The sequence below is a fragment of the Pholis gunnellus genome (assembly GCF_910591455.1).
Source record: "Pholis gunnellus genome assembly, chromosome: 23".
NCBI classification, from domain to species: Eukaryota; Metazoa; Chordata; class Actinopteri; order Perciformes; family Pholidae; genus Pholis; species Pholis gunnellus.
Genome location: NC_136550.1, coordinates 3,680,004 through 3,694,860, shown reverse-complemented (window position 1 = coordinate 3,694,860; position 14,857 = coordinate 3,680,004). Strand labels below are relative to the sequence as shown.

Here is a 14,857-nt window from a genome sequence, read left to right as displayed (position 1 = left end):
AAGTTTGACAGTAAAAAGAGCACAAAATGAAAGTACAACATATTTTCTGTTTCTTCTCATGTTTTTTTGTACATTTGTTATCTGTATGGAAGTTTAACAACTATATTAATGGTGCAGAGATCAGCTCATGGAAGCCTTAACGTTTTTTGGGGAAAAATGCGTATTCACTTTCTTGCCGAGGTTAAGATACGATCGTTTCCACTCTCACGCCTGTGTACTAAATCTAAAGCTAGAACTAGCAGGCGGTTAGCCTACCTTAGCATAAATGTTTGGTGTGTTATGATCAAGAATTTTGATATAATGTGTTAATTAGTTAATTTAAAAAAAGGTGCTAGAATCAACCACTGGACAGAGCCAGGCTAGCCGTTTCCAACTGTTTCTAGTCTTTATGCTAAGCTAACCGTGTTTACCATGCAGACGTTAGTGGTTTTAGTCTCTCAGCAAGATACGAACACCACTTATACCCTGAAATGAACTATTCCTCTAAATGCATGACATTTCAAACCATCAAAAGAAAGTGTAGTTTCTAGATCTCCGGTTTCATATTTGCATGTTGACATTTAGTGAAGTGTGATTAATGCTGCAAAGGTTGTACGCTGACGAGTGTGTTCATGATTCGGAAGAATAAATGTTCACTCAAATTGCCAAATGTCACTATTTCAGGCCTCGTGGACTTTTGGGAAATACTGTTAGTTTCATTTCAGTAAAATGATGTCACTTGACCCGACCCACTACAGCAGGTGGAGCTTCTCGGGAATCGTCTGGAGACGATGATGAGTGTTGCATTGTTTGTGGTGCCATAATTACAGCGTGTGATCGTGCTTGTGAGTGACAGTTTAGGCCTCTGGGATGTACAGAAGAACTACAAAGAGTCATGTGAGTAATTTTTACGATGACTTCAGCAGTTTTTGTTTTTTGTTTTTTAGAATACAACTGCAAGAAGGTGATGCAAGAGTAAGATGCGCAAGTGAAAGTGACTCATCGGGCAGGTCAGGATTCGCTTTGTAAACGAAGCCTTAAACTTGATTCAGAAAACATATCAAACCTTTTGACCCCTGTGGTGGGTGTTGGGTCTTTTTAAGCTGAAATGAAGAATATTGTCAAAACAGAACTTGTCTTTTAAAGGTATTTATTCTCTGGCCAGAGAAGAGGCACAGCTACACATAGTCACTCAGACTCTGTAGTGTGCAATACGGAAGTAAAAATTACACAAGGGTGGAGGCCTGCGTACTGAAACATCCTGTTTCAGGCCGCTGTTTCGGGTATGTTAACACAGTTCAGAACAAAAGTACAAGCACGTAAGCATTTACACAATATACTAAGACATTTTCCCATAAACCCCCCATTTTTGTGTCTTTATTCTGTATTCGTATTAGTTTGTTTCTGTACTTTTGCTCTGGTTTATGCTCTTAGATGCTTAAAAACGGAGATGCACTTATGACTTCTGGTGACTAGTAGTTCTCTTGAATACCTGTGTTGAATACACTTATAGTAAGTCGCTTTGGATAAAAGCGTCTGCTAAATGACTGTAATGTAATGTACAAGGCAAAAGCCAAAAGAACATATAAAGCATATTATTCACATATCCTCCCACAGAGATACCACAATGTCATCATTCAGTGTTTTTGCGTCGTTGCCGGAGGATCATTTCCAGTGCCCGATGTGTCTCAAGGTCTTCAGCGACCCGGTAACCACTCCTTGTGGTCACAACTTCTGCAAGACCTGCCTCAGCGAGCGGTGGGACAAGAGTGATTCGTGCAGCTGCCCGAGGTGTCACAAAAGATTCCGCGTGAGGCCCGAGATCTCCACGAACACGGTCATCGAGGAGATTTCCGTCCAGATAAAGAGGCGGAAAGTCGAGGCCGCCGAAAGCGCAGACGCTCCGTGGCGGGTGAAGTGCGACATTTGCAAGGAAACGAAGTTCAAGGCCCTGAAGTCATGCCTGGTGTGTCTGACGTCGTACTGTGAGGCCCACCTGGAGCCCCACCAAAGAGTTCCCTCCCTGATGACACACACGCTTGTGGACCCGCTGGAGAACCTGGAGGAGAGGATGTGCGGGAAGCACAAGAGGGTCCTGGAGCTTTTTTGCAGGGATGAGCAGGCGTGCATCTGTCTGCTGTGCAGCGAGACGGACCACAAGTACCACGAGACGGCGTCCATAGAAGAAGAATGGGCTCAACAGAAAGTAAGCGGGGTTTCTTTTGTCAAATGCCTCAGGAACCTGAAATATTACGGACCGACTGGCTTGATCACCCTTCTTCTTCTTCTTCTTTATCTTAGGAAGATGTTGAGTCCAAGAAAGCAAAGATCAAGTTGATGATTGAGGACCGGATGGAAAAGATAAAGGAATTCACAGACGCTTCTGAAATGAGCAGAGTGAGCGCTTTGGGGGAGATCTTGCATATTTTACAACTTTTATATAAATCTGTACTAAAGATTTTAATCTTCTTATAGGAAAAAACCAACAGAGAGATTGCTGACAGTGAACAGCTCTTCAATACTCTGATGGTTCACGTTCAAGTGGCACAAACTAAGCTAAAAGCAAATATCGACGACAAGCTCATTAAATCACAAGAAAAAGACGAAGCGATGATTGAAGAGCTGCGGGAGGAGATCGCCCAACTGCGGAGCATGCACTCTGAGCTTTCACAAGGTGACGACCACCTTCACCTCCTGCAGGTCAGTCAGCGCTCACGTTATCTCTCCCCTTCTTTCCCCTTTTCTTTGCTCGTACGCTCACTCGACTTCAAGATGAGACGCAAGGAAGAGAGATACGAGGATCGGTCAAGGCGACGCATAGGATTTTAACAATTGATGGAGTAAATGTCGGGGGACCAGATCAATTTATTAAGGGTCCTGAGGGCAGAAGATAAAGAAAATAAGATAAATTATATGCACCTACTGAAATAAAATTTACAAATTTACATCCAAATTTTTCCAGAAAATCCAGAAAAAGAAAGTTATGTGTCTAGGTGCCTGGAAAGACACTTTGTAAGTTGACCAAAGTTATGATATATTCATTAAAGTAATTGTTTCATATGTTTAGGAAGTAGTCCAATTATTTATTTAAAGAGACAGTACGTTTACATGCACTTAATCCCCCCCCCCCAAAAAAAAATCCTCCTAAACTGATAACATGGCAATATTTGCGCATATCCAAAAATCTTTTGACACCCAAGGTTTTCATAATGTTTAAAAGTATAGGTGTGTTTCTCCTTCTGACCCGAAATTTGGGCTTTTCTTCTGGACGTGCATCTCTAATCCGGCCTCGCACACTGTTGCCTTGTTGATTTTTGTAGAACTCACAGAGCTGGTCGTAAACAGGCAACACACTGAGATGCATGTGATTGGTGCAATGGTTTAAAGAAAGAAGAGTAAATACAGCCTCGCGCCTCTCATGATCATATGTGTGTGAATCATTACAGACTCTGCAGGCCCTGAGCAGCATATCAAACGCCAAGAACTGGTCCAAGATCAGGGTTTACTCGGACCCGTGCGTGCAGACGCTGAGGAGAGCCATGACTCATATCGTGGAAACTTTCCAATCAGAACTGAAAGCTCTGACAGACACGGGTAAATACCTGCTGCACACAGCCCTTATCAGTGAAGATGTCTTTGTTTTATGGGTTATAACTCAGGTGTGTTTTGACTTCTGACAGAACTGACCAAGATGAGACAATACAAAGGTGCGGATCACACATTTAATTAGCGTTTCTTGCTGATTGAATTCACTTGTAATTGCGAAAGACGACAGTTTTAACTAAACTTAATGTTCTCAGAATCGGTCGCGTTCGACCGAGCCACGGCCGGCTGCTGCCTTGTGGTGTCTGAATCGGGGGAACGTTTGAAGTACAACAAAACTGCGAAGCCCTCGTCTCCCGATGACTTTGAGAGGTTCCACTGTCCCATGGTTCTAGGGACGGAGGGCTTCACCTCTGGGCGTCACTACTGGGAAGTCCAGGTGGGCCTGAGAAACGACTGGGACGTCGGTGTTGCAGAGGAGACGGTTAACAGGACAGGCAGCGTCGAAGTGAAAAGAGCAAATGGCTTCTTTGCCATAGGAAAGAGTGGTTTTGATTATAAAGTTCAATGCACACCCTACACGGGCCTTCACCTGAGTCCCAGGCCAAGAAACGTAGGAGTCTATGTGGACTATGACGAAGGCAGAGTCTCTTTCTACGACGTGGATAGGAAGCTGCACATTCATTCTTTCACAGGAGAGTCTTTCACAGAGAAGCTGTTCCCGTACTTCTATCTGTACAGCGGCGCCAAGAAATCGGAGCCTTTGGTTATTCCTTTCCTTGGCTTTAATCTGCGTCCTTTTACAAGAAGAGCAAGAGCTGAAAACTTTAATCGGCTGCGAGGTCAGAGCTCACAACCCGTATGAGATTAAACCCTTAAAAACCCACCACATGTCCTTGAAGACATGATATGATGTCACACAGTCTGCTGTTCTGATGAGAGGAGAGGTCAATTTACAGCAACAATTTCAATCACACCAACTGGGCCCCTCACAGACCCCCGAGTTTCACATCTTGCTTTATTCTATCATTCCTATTTTTCATGATTTGTCTCTTTCTGTTTTAAGGAGTGCTTTTTGGGGTCTTGGCAAGCTCCCAGTGAGACTGGAACGAGGGCCAGGAGGGAGGGTAATTTTATCTGAACTTTTAACTTTTCAGAAGTCACTGAGCAGCTGTCATTGAAATGAACGAGGGGCCTCTACATCCAGTTCTCTTTATACCTCCATGGGTCCCTGGGGAACCCAGTCAAAAGCACCCAACTCCTCCTGTGCAGTTTTTGATAGATGGCAGATGACCTTAGGTAACATTTTGCCATGATGGTTGTTTCTTACAGTAGTTCATTCGTTCGTCAGTCCTTGCACGTTACACCAAGGACTCCTTATCAGGTGAAGGTGTAATCAACTACAGGTTTAATGATTTTACTGTGTTGTCAAGACGCAACGAGTCGTCTCTTTTCATTTTAATATTCTCTGAACATGTAATTTCTCCTATTTGAATAAAGATGAAATAAGGTATTAACTGTGTATTTGCATTATTGCTCGAATGAACACATTTAGTGGTTTTTGTTTCCCTTTTTCTGGAGCTGCGGCTGATTTGTTACGTGGAACCTTCTCCTGCTTTATCAGGTGAGCATGAGTTTATGAGCATATACAGGAAATGACAAGATTCCAACAGGGCCAACCTCTTTCCCAGCAGGGATAGGTGTGTCTAATAAACCGATACACGGGAGGAACGAACCGATGAGAGTGCAACACAACACCGTTAGAGGCTCAGGAAAGACAAGCTGGTAGTTGCTCAAGACAGGTATGTGAGTGTTATATTTCAATTTAATCGTTCCAGTATTTAAAAGTTTTAAACTATTTTTTTACAAATAGAAGCGACGAGCTGCGTGCTGATCATTAAACGTTACATTGTTTATAGGTCTTGTATTTTATAAGTGAGTCAGTTTCACTTCTAGATGTTTCTACACTCAATGCTTTTACAGTGTGTAGCAATCAACGAGCCATCTTGAATGAAACTTTTACCAGTATCTCGATTCTGATTGGCCAGGGGGCGTGCACTAGTTTGACCTGGTGTTCTCTGACGTAGCATCCTCACCACTCTTTAACTGGAAATGGACTCATTTCAGATGTTGTGGCTTGTGCTTTGTTGAGGGACTATTTTCCCACCAACAATGGTACAAACGGTGCTCGTGCTGTGTGTCGGGGCCCAAAATTAAATACAGGAAATAAAGAAATAATATTTCTTTCCTTAGTATTCAATGATTTGTTTGTAGATCTGTTTCTGTATAACCGTCCTCCCTTTGTTGTATATAACCTCTGTCAGCAGTTAAAAAATGCTTGTGTGTGTGTGTGTGTGTGTGTGTGTGTGTGTGTGAGTGTATTGAGGTCAACTAATCAGCATCGTCTGTCTTACAACTATTTCTTGTAAGTTACATACACACCAGATATGCAATCCAACATGTTTATTGTCCAAATCAGGAGCGTGGGAGGAAACCGGAGCGCTCGCTATCTCACTATCTCTACACCGATATTCCATTATTACTCCCAATATAACAACGTGATGAATTCTATACGGGTCACGAGGACACGTGCAATTATGCCGATATTATTTCAACCAGGAGAGACAAGTCAGATAAAGAAAAGATAATAGTTTATTATTAACAGATGATGAGTCTTCGGCGCTTGGACTCTACGGGGAGATTTGTAATAGAGGGGCGTGTGTCCTGATAACCCCCCCGCCCCCCCCCCTGTGGAGTCCAGACACTGGTGGTGGTGGCGGCTCATGAGGCTGATAGAAGGATGAGTTGATGAAGATGATGCATCTGTGAAGACAGGACGAGAGATGGGGAGGTGGAGGGGTTGCGTAACAGCAACATGAACGTACTGAAGGTAGAGAGAGACGATCATATTTGAAAGAGACAGCAGCAACACGATAGGCTGACGGTGTCGTTGTTCTATTGGATAAAAGGACACCAGCTGATCTAAGCAGCTGATATCATGATTTGACAGCTCCGAACAATGACAGCAAGGAGATAATGAGTGAGCATGCGTGAGGAGTAAATGGGCTGTTGTAGGAGAAATAAACTACAGGCTTAGGCATGCAAGAGAACAGTCTTCCTGACTGACACGCTAGAGCTTCATGCAGGTTCTAGGAGCATTCTGTAGACATGCATACAGCACATTCAGAATTTGGGTTTTTATCTCAGTTTACGTCACACGGTCTCTTGGCATGTGTACAGTCAGCTCCGCCGCTTTCTGCATAAGCTGTATGCATCGGAGTTTTAAACGTATTTTGTTTGCGCTTTGAGCACCACACGCCGAGCGCCATAGAGTTCCATTGTATTGGACGGAAGGCAGACAATCTCTAGAGCTGATATCTCCAAAACTAGCCAACTATAACACCAGAACAATCTAAATTGATAAATAGCAACAAACAATATATTCAAAGCAACTGGAGACAAGCCATACAAAGACTCCTGGTCAGCTGTTTTGGGATCCTGCCATCAAAGCCAAATGAATGAAGAAGTACTGAAATTCAAATGCGCGCTAATACAAGTCTATGTTCTCTGCACCGATTCAAACAGCCAATGGGATGCGCCATCATCGGTGGATGCTGATACCACACCAAATCGGACCGGAGGTCGCATGCATGTACGTGCACACACACACACGCAAAGACCTAATGTCCGAGCCTCCTAAGTGCTGCATCTGTCTGGATGAGTTCACCAGGCCTGCTTCCCTGCCCTGTGGACACTGCTTCTGCCTGGGATGCATAGGCGAATACTGGAGGATCCACGGGGCCTGTCAGTGCCCACTCTGCAAGGCCTTTTTCCCCGCAAGGCCGCAGCTCAAAACAGCCCAAACGCCTCACGCCGGTGCCCCGACCGAGGAGGCCGCTGTGCCTTTGAAAGCCGGAGAGGTTCCCTGTGATCTCTGCCCGGCGAGGCATAGGGCAGTCAAGTCCTGCCTGGTGTGCCTGGCCTCGTACTGCGCCGCTCATCTGGAGCCACATTACCTGAGAGAAGATCTTGGGCGCCATCTCCTGATCAGTGTGGGGAAGAACCTGGAGGACTCTGTGTGTCGACTGCACGGGAAGCAGTTAAACGGGTTCTGCAGGAGCGACCGAACGTGCATCTGTGCCATGTGTGCCCAGACAGAACACAGGGGCCACCACGTTATTTCTATCAACAGGGAAGCTACAAAGAGGAAGGTAAAGTCTAATACAGCCACTACACCGGTAAACATGAAAGAGTTTCATGCATTTTGCATATTGCTATTCAAATTTCATATTTTGTCTGCCGAAACATTGGACATTTGCAACTCATTTAAAGTTGCAGGGGGAAGAAATGTATCAGATTTATCACAGTCTATGTAACTTCTGAGAGGAGAAAGTAACACTGTGTTACTCCTACAAATAAGAAGTTGAATTCCCAAGCAATAAAACACACCTGCATCACACATATACTGGCCATACTGGTCATACCAGTGTAAGCGAACTTGAGGTATACTCTGCAGATAGTTTGTTATGATGCTTCTCCACTAGTGCCACAGTAACTACTGTTTAGCTAAATTCCATAGAGCTAAATAACCGTCTCTCCAGCAAACCTGTCTCCAACAATATCACAGTTTAAACAAAACGCCACGAATCTACTTTGTTAGGTTTAGTACAAAAGATCATGGTTTGTCTTAAAATGTACGCAGGACACAAACAGCATGCCTCTCGTGGGTAGAGCCCTGTGTTTTCTGACCCATCCCCCACATGCTGACTTCCACCCTCTCCTTTGAAGCTTATTTGTGACACGTCACAAGGAAACTGTATTGGAACATCATTTTTAGGAGACCAGGCTGATGCTGCGTTCTTTAAGTCACTCCAGAATAAGTGTTTCCATTAACATATAAATTCAGGTAATGCATTAAACCAATGCAGAATACTCAAAGCCTTCAAAATGCTTTTCAAAAATATTGATGCGATACCAGTTTGCATTCGTGTTTATGAGGATGCTCAAAAGCCGGCTCAGCTAATTCTCGTCAGGGCATCTTGTGTTTGACCACTTCAGTAAAGTGAGAGAGGAAACAAAAGAATGTTGAGGGGGAAGTATAAACAACGTTTCTCTTATCGTCTAAGTTACAACATTCAGAAAACGTCAGGTCTTAAATGCATGAAACAAAAAGGAAAAACCACTGGCGTGACAATTATTTATAAAAGCTTCTAATTTCATCACATATTTATACAGAAATACCACCGTTAAAATGACAAACATCATGATTTCAAAAGAAACTTTGAGAGCAGGTCTGTTTTGAATCAGCTGCCAAAGGAATATAAGCCCACATGCTGACGTCATCTGTATGTTTTTTTTCCCCCCACAGGTTAAACTAAAATGGAGAAGGATGAAACTGCAGCAAGCCATTCAGGAGAGACTGAGCAAAGTTGAGAAACTCAATCTCTCTGTCGGCATCAATCCCAAAGAGCCGCGGGCACAAAAAGAGCTCGTCGGACAACTGGAGGAAGAAATCTCGGAGCTGCAGAGCAGAAGCGCCGAGCTGGAGCAGCTGGAGCAGACTGAAGATGACCTCCACTTCCTACAGGTCTGCTTCATGGTCAACAGTCAACTGATCACAAAATCATTCAATGAAATCACACATCATGTTTCAAAGAGCAATACATGTGACCTCAAACACTGGACTCAATGTAGTCTCTCTCTTGTCTCTACAGACATTTCTGCACACTGCCTCGTGGACTGACACCTTCAAGTTTAAATAGTTGTTTTTGTGTCGGAATAATTCACAGCAGCAGACATAGTTGGAAGGTGTGTTTGCTTCAAAACAAGTAGTTCACCATTGGGAAATATACCTCTAGACTTTCTGGTGGAGGAAACAGTTTGGGACGTAATCCCCCGAAAATGGCAAATTGTCTTTTTTTCACATTGTTTTTTTTAGGGATTAAACAAACAAGATAAAAGGTGTTAAAAGAGCTCTACAAGGGCTGGTAGGCAAATCTAATTATCTTTGGATCTGTTCCCAGTGTTTATGCTAAACTATGCTAAGCTAACTGTGTGTTCTTCTCAGCCAACCCCCCGCCAGAAAGCAAATAAGCGTATTGATTTAACAGATTTTAAACAATAATGATGTGCATTTAAAACAATGATTTAAAGAAACGGTAAACCTCAGGAACTACAATAATTGCTTCAGTCCAGTAATTAACAGAAAACGCTCAATGGCCAATAACCAATTGAGGATATATTGTATGGATGTAACTTATGCCTGAGTGGATGATGTGATTTATTTTAAGGATAATGTGAGCTTCCATGCCTGGCAGTATTGCAGTGTTTAAATGTATTTTTGTGCTTTTTTTAAATAAAATGTCAAAACCCAAAACACTATTCATGCTGAACAATAAAGTGCATTTAAGTAAAAACTACACAAACCAATACTTTTTGGTTTTGGTAGAGTTACACTTTGATCTCAAATACTTTGATCCCTTCCAGTCAACCAGTCCAACATTGAGTAATAGACAGTTGACAGTTGTAAACACAAAACCTCCTTTCGTCCCAGCGAAACCTTTTGGGAAATCATTATTTGATCTGTGTGAACTTGTTCAACATGCAACACACCCTTAAGCCTACAGACAGGTGATTTGGTTACACATTTGCATTTGCACACGCCTCTTTGAAAACAGGAATTGACTGCCAGAGCTTTTGAACAGAAATGAAACTTAACAGAGGGAGGCCGGCCGAGGAAGGAGACGCACACACACACACACACACACACACAGAGTGGAGACAGAAAGAGACACGGACCAACAATAGCTGAAAGGTAACATCACACTCCATCTTATTACTTTCTTTAAAATGTTTCTCGTTTAAAGTGACAAACAGAAAAATGTTACATTATTACTTTATGGGTTTAACCTTTTGTTTAGATTGTTTTTTTTATGTAATGCACTTAGCTTCAAAATGTGCCTGTGGTTATCTTGACAGGGTTATTACTCATGGTTACACTCGTGGTTTGTTCATTGCGCAAGTCCGAGCACCTTAGTAGTAGATTTCTGCCAATCTGATCTAACAAACGCACACACCCACACACCCACACACACACACACACACACACACACACACACCGTTGGTTACCTTGACAAAAAGCCAATGGGATTTTTCCACTTGATTTTGGATTATGGCAGAAAATAAGCTCTGTGGCAAACAAACGTTTAAGATACTTACACGTTTTGTTATGTAAAGTCATCGTCACAAATTACCACCACATGAACACCACTTTTATGATTTTTGAAGCCTGAATTCAATCGGCAAAGTAAAAAGTTTCCGATAACACGGGAGCGAGTAGAAACGACGAGGCTGTAAAGACGGACTCGTGTTTGTTGTGGTGCCGCTGTGTATTCTCATTTAGCCTCTTGTTAGCAACCACCTTTTGTACGACACTGAAAAGCTTCAAAAGTCACTAGAAGGGTAGTTAAATATTAAAATCTGATAAGATTGTGTTAACCACAGACCTTCAGGCATCTAGCCAAAAAACACTGATAAAAAAAACCATTGACTTGCAAAAATGATTACAAATTTCTGTGATTAAGGAGTAATTTCTGCAGAACTTTATCAACAGCTGAGAAATAACAAATTCTTCCTCTCGTGAATAAGAAGTTGAATTGAGCAATAGTCTCAATGTTGCCCGACTTTACTTGGCCTGGTATTCCTGTGTAGCTGACGTTAGACCATAGAGTCTACTCTATGACTGACTCTACTCGTGATGTTGTTAAACTTTAAGCATTAACCCGTACGCTGTAATGGTCACCTGTGGCATAATGCCCACTAAGTAATCAGTTATTCTTCGAACATTTAGACGAATATTTAAGTACAGCAAAATGCAAAGCAAAATAAATCTCTAAAATGCGAGAAAAACAACAACATTATAATCTAAGACCTATCACATTTCCAAGTGAGTAACCTCATGATGCTCTCTTTAAGCAGACATGGCCTCCCCTCAAGCATCACCCTGCGAGACCAACTCACTGGAGAAGCAACTAACATGCTCCATCTGCATGGATCCATTTGAGGATCCTGTCACTACAGCTTGTGGCCACTCCTTTTGTAAGACATGTCTGGACCGCACCTGTAAATACACTGACACGAGGTGCCCCCTATGCAAGGAGGATCTGACGAAAACCCCCCATGTTAACATCGTCCTGAGAAACATTGTCGAACAGATGAATAAGGCCCAGAATAAGGCAAAGGACAAAGACCCTGATGAGTACACTGGGGCTCCCGGCGAAGTGGCCTGTGACATTTGCACGGAGAAAAAGCTGAAGGCCAAGAAGTCCTGTCTTGTGTGTCTTGCCTCATATTGTTTGCCGCACCTGAAGAACCATTCCTCAACTCAAAGGTTGAAGGGCCACAAATTGGTGGAACCTGTGAAAAACCTGGATGAAAGAGCCTGCTTGAAGCACGGACGCCCCTTGGAGCTGTACAGCAGGAAGACGGAGAGGTGCATTTGTGCACTTTGCATTGAAGAAGGTCAGGAGGAGATCGTTTCTACTGAAGACGAATGGGACAAGAAGAAGGTGAATTAACGTATGGAAGATTTGAGTATTGATAGTGTTGTGTATTTGCTTAAATATATCATGGTATGTTGGACAAACTGATAGAGTGGCAAACACACCAAAATGAGGTGCACATATGGTGAGACGGGGGTTTGAAGTTTGGATACTGACTTGCCTTTTTTGTTTACAACAGGCCAAGCTTGAAAGCACAAAGACAGAGTTAAAAGAGAAAATTATGAAGAGAAAAACACGGATAGACGAGACCGATACGTCTCTAAAGAGCTGCAAGGTGAGCTGCAAGACATACATTACTGAGCCTGGGTTGACCTGGATTGCAAAAATACAATCAGACCTGTCCGTCAAAACTGTCCGAGCAAGTTGCCAAACAGTATGGCATTTAAATGGAACAATTAATTAGTACTTAAGAGTGTATTACACGAACAGACTGTATATAAGAAATGGACGTAGTCCCATTGGTTTGTGAACTGCAGTTTTGAAGTCTCGAGTTCGGCCGACGCCATCTTGGCTTTTTGCAACCAGAAGTACAACCGAATGCTGAAAAGGAAATTTTAAGGAAATCAAAATGTTACAAATTAACTTTCATGAACTGCAAACACTGTGAAAGGGTTACAATTTTAAGACGAAAAAAAAAAGAGCTGTTGTCAACATCAAAGAGCAGTTTATAAAAGAGAAAAGGTCAAATACCAATGCTTGCCCTAACCCTATAACCCTAACCCATTTTCAGGACCAGCTGGAGTCTGAGTGGTGGGATATTGACACTGTGTTCGCAGCTGTTACTGCCATTGTGGAGGAAGCCCGAGCGACAGCTCTTAAGCCACTGAATGAGAGGAGAGAAGATGTGGAGAAAGAGGCAAAAAGCATCAAAGAGGAGTTGGAAGCTGAGATCAACAGTCTTGAGAAAACCATCTCTGAGCTGGACAACATATCAGCGCTTGAGGATCACATCCTTTTCCTTCAGGTAAGAGACATGTGTATACGTTCAACAGGTGAAGACAAGCTGTGCACACAACAGTCCAGCTACTTGTGGCTTGTATGATTAGATCTTCCTCTCTCTTTCTCTTTCTCCCTTCCTCAGAAGTACCCATCTCTTCAAAAGCTGGACAACCTCAAAGACTCAACAGGCTTAGAGCTCGACACGTCACTGTTTTTTGGCACCTTGAAAAAAACCACAACAACCACGTTGGAACAAATTCAACAGAGACTTGGGGAGCTGACCACCACTGGTAGGAATTAATTCATGGTGGTAAATGTTAAAAGCTTGAATGTCGCCTTATTGTTCTAAGACTTTTTCTTCACTTCACAGAACTTCAGAGACTTCCAAAGTTTAGAGGTACGTAATTTCATTTTTGTCTTTCAAAAAGCAGACTTTAGTGTCTTTTATTGATTTTAACTTTGTGATTAACAGTGGACGTGAAGCTGGACCCAACCACCGCTCACCGGCGGCTTGTTCTCTCTGATGATGGGAAGGAAGTGAGAGACAAAGGGGAGGACCAGGAAGTAGATGACGCTCCGGAGAGGTTTGATCTGTTTGCGAGCATCCTGGGGCTCGACGCATTGTCCTCTGGGAAGTCATTCTGGGAGGTGGAGGTCGGCAACAAGACGGGGTGGGACCTGGGTGTGGCGAGAAGCGACGCAAACCGCAAGGGGAAACTCTCGCTGAACCCAGATAACGGTTACTGGGTCATCGTACATTATGAGGAGGAAAAGTACGCAGCTATGAAGGCGCCACCAATTGGTCTTTCCCTGAAAGAGAAACCTGAGAAGGTCGGGGTGTTTGTGGACACAGAGAAAGGTCTCGTGTCCTTCTACGATATGACGGCTAAATCTCACATCTACTCGTTTACGGAGGGTTCGTTCAGCGACGAACTCCTCCCATATTTCAGTCCACATGAAAAACAAGATGAGAAAAACGCTGATCCTTTGATTATTTCTGCTTACAATCATTGTAAGCAGGACATGGACCTGTCATGAAGAGTGTGTGGGCAGTCAAAACATGTTTTTTTACAATGTTGAGGGTGAATTTGTGGGGAACCCTGTCCTTTGTGGCTAGATAATGAAGTTGGGGGAAATTTGTAGAAGATTTATTGTTTTTGGAAAGGTCTGGGTGGAACTAAAGACCAAGGTTGCGTCCAAAATTCCATACTATAGCTATTCAGTACGCTTAAACAGTATGTGAGATTTTTTTGTACGTCCGTATGATGAGCGATCTATTTCACAAGAGAGAGCTAATCAATATCTTAGCAAAAAAACAAGTTGCAATACTGTTACCTTGTGTATTGATAAATACACCAACAACTGTTATAAAATGTCTATAATGGAAGTTATAACCGTCTATTTTCTATGGTTATGGAAAAAATGAAAGTCTGATCTACATTCAGTGGTTAAATGCATTCATGGCTTTATCCTTATTTTATCCAACCCTCTGAACTTGATAAATACTTCTTAAAGACTTGTTCACTAACAATGTGTAAAATCGAGAGATACATGGACTTTGTGATTGTTGGTAATCTTATTATGAAGGTGATGGGGGACCATACACCACTGGGCATACAATGTTGATTATTTACAAAATGTGCTGTAATGAACTTGTTTTAATCTAAAATAAATAAATAAAAAGTGATCAAATTGAATCAAATTTCGTTTTTTTTTTTATGTTTCTGACTCACTCTATCCAACATTCTACTGAGTTGTATTGCGCAACAGTGTGGCTGAGACACATCTGGGCGCAGTTATAAGGGGGCTGTTACCGGATTTACTTTTTTTTAAGA

The 14,857-nt window shown here is 42.6% G+C and overlaps 3 protein-coding genes across 5 annotated transcripts; all 3 read left to right on the top strand.

The window, feature by feature from the left end:
* The first annotated feature begins 4 nt into the window (after nucleotides 1-4).
* Nucleotides 5-5,017, top strand: LOC306714760 (E3 ubiquitin-protein ligase TRIM39-like). The gene is made up of 7 exons (XM_079184889.1): nucleotides 5-876; nucleotides 1,597-2,185; nucleotides 2,281-2,376; nucleotides 2,455-2,679; nucleotides 3,426-3,573; nucleotides 3,660-3,686; nucleotides 3,780-5,017. The coding sequence occupies exons 2-7, from the start codon at nucleotides 1,607-1,609 to the stop codon at nucleotides 4,385-4,387; spliced, it is 1,683 nt and encodes a 560-aa protein (XP_079041015.1). The 5' UTR covers nucleotides 5-876; nucleotides 1,597-1,606; the 3' UTR covers nucleotides 4,388-5,017.
* Nucleotides 5,018-5,255: 238 nt separating this feature from the next.
* Nucleotides 5,256-9,813, top strand: LOC306714773 (E3 ubiquitin-protein ligase TRIM47-like). Of its 2 annotated transcripts, XM_079184904.1 has the most exons (4): nucleotides 5,256-5,324; nucleotides 7,108-7,733; nucleotides 8,891-9,109; nucleotides 9,237-9,813. In XM_079184904.1, exons 2-4 carry the CDS (start codon nucleotides 7,116-7,118, stop codon nucleotides 9,282-9,284), a joined length of 885 nt encoding a protein of 294 aa, XP_079041030.1. In that variant the 5' UTR covers nucleotides 5,256-5,324; nucleotides 7,108-7,115; the 3' UTR covers nucleotides 9,285-9,813. The 2 variants fall into 2 exon arrangements, with proteins under 2 accessions (XP_079041030.1, XP_079041029.1); XM_079184903.1 differs by having other exon boundaries at nucleotides 8,891-9,813.
* Nucleotides 9,814-10,241: 428 nt separating this feature from the next.
* On the top strand, nucleotides 10,242-14,702 carry LOC306714761 (E3 ubiquitin-protein ligase TRIM21-like). Of its 2 annotated transcripts, none has more exons than XM_079184890.1 (7): nucleotides 10,242-10,336; nucleotides 11,500-12,089; nucleotides 12,262-12,357; nucleotides 12,814-13,047; nucleotides 13,165-13,312; nucleotides 13,393-13,419; nucleotides 13,495-14,702. In XM_079184890.1, the coding sequence occupies exons 2-7, from the start codon at nucleotides 11,502-11,504 to the stop codon at nucleotides 14,058-14,060; spliced, it is 1,659 nt and encodes a 552-aa protein (XP_079041016.1). In that variant the 5' UTR covers nucleotides 10,242-10,336; nucleotides 11,500-11,501; the 3' UTR covers nucleotides 14,061-14,702. The 2 variants fall into 2 exon arrangements, with proteins under 2 accessions (XP_079041016.1, XP_079041017.1); XM_079184891.1 differs by having other exon boundaries at nucleotides 10,251-10,336; nucleotides 11,497-12,089.
* Nucleotides 14,703-14,857: the final 155 nt, after the last annotated feature.

What these genes read in the sequence shown, in the direction of transcription:
- LOC306714760 (XM_079184889.1), top strand. Translation starts at nt 1,607, where the DNA reads ATGTCATCATTCAGTGTTTTTGCGTCGTTGCCGGAGGATCATTTCCAG. An exon ending in ACGCTTCTGAAATGAGCAGA is followed by an intron (nt 2,377 to 2,454) that starts GTGAGCGCTTTG and finishes ATCTTCTTATAG; the next exon opens with GAAAAAACCAACAGAGAGAT. An exon ending in CAAGATGAGACAATACAAAG is followed by an intron (nt 3,687 to 3,779) that starts GTGCGGATCACA and finishes TAATGTTCTCAG; the next exon opens with AATCGGTCGCGTTCGACCGA.
- LOC306714773 (XM_079184903.1), top strand. Translation starts at nt 7,116, where the DNA reads ATGCGCCATCATCGGTGGATGCTGATACCACACCAAATCGGACCGGAG. An exon ending in GGGAAGCTACAAAGAGGAAG is followed by an intron (nt 7,734 to 8,890) that starts GTAAAGTCTAAT and finishes TTCCCCCCACAG; the next exon opens with GTTAAACTAAAATGGAGAAG.
- LOC306714761 (XM_079184890.1), top strand. Translation starts at nt 11,502, where the DNA reads ATGGCCTCCCCTCAAGCATCACCCTGCGAGACCAACTCACTGGAGAAG. An exon ending in CGTCTCTAAAGAGCTGCAAG is followed by an intron (nt 12,358 to 12,813) that starts GTGAGCTGCAAG and finishes ACCCATTTTCAG; the next exon opens with GACCAGCTGGAGTCTGAGTG. An exon ending in ATCACATCCTTTTCCTTCAG is followed by an intron (nt 13,048 to 13,164) that starts GTAAGAGACATG and finishes TCCCTTCCTCAG; the next exon opens with AAGTACCCATCTCTTCAAAA.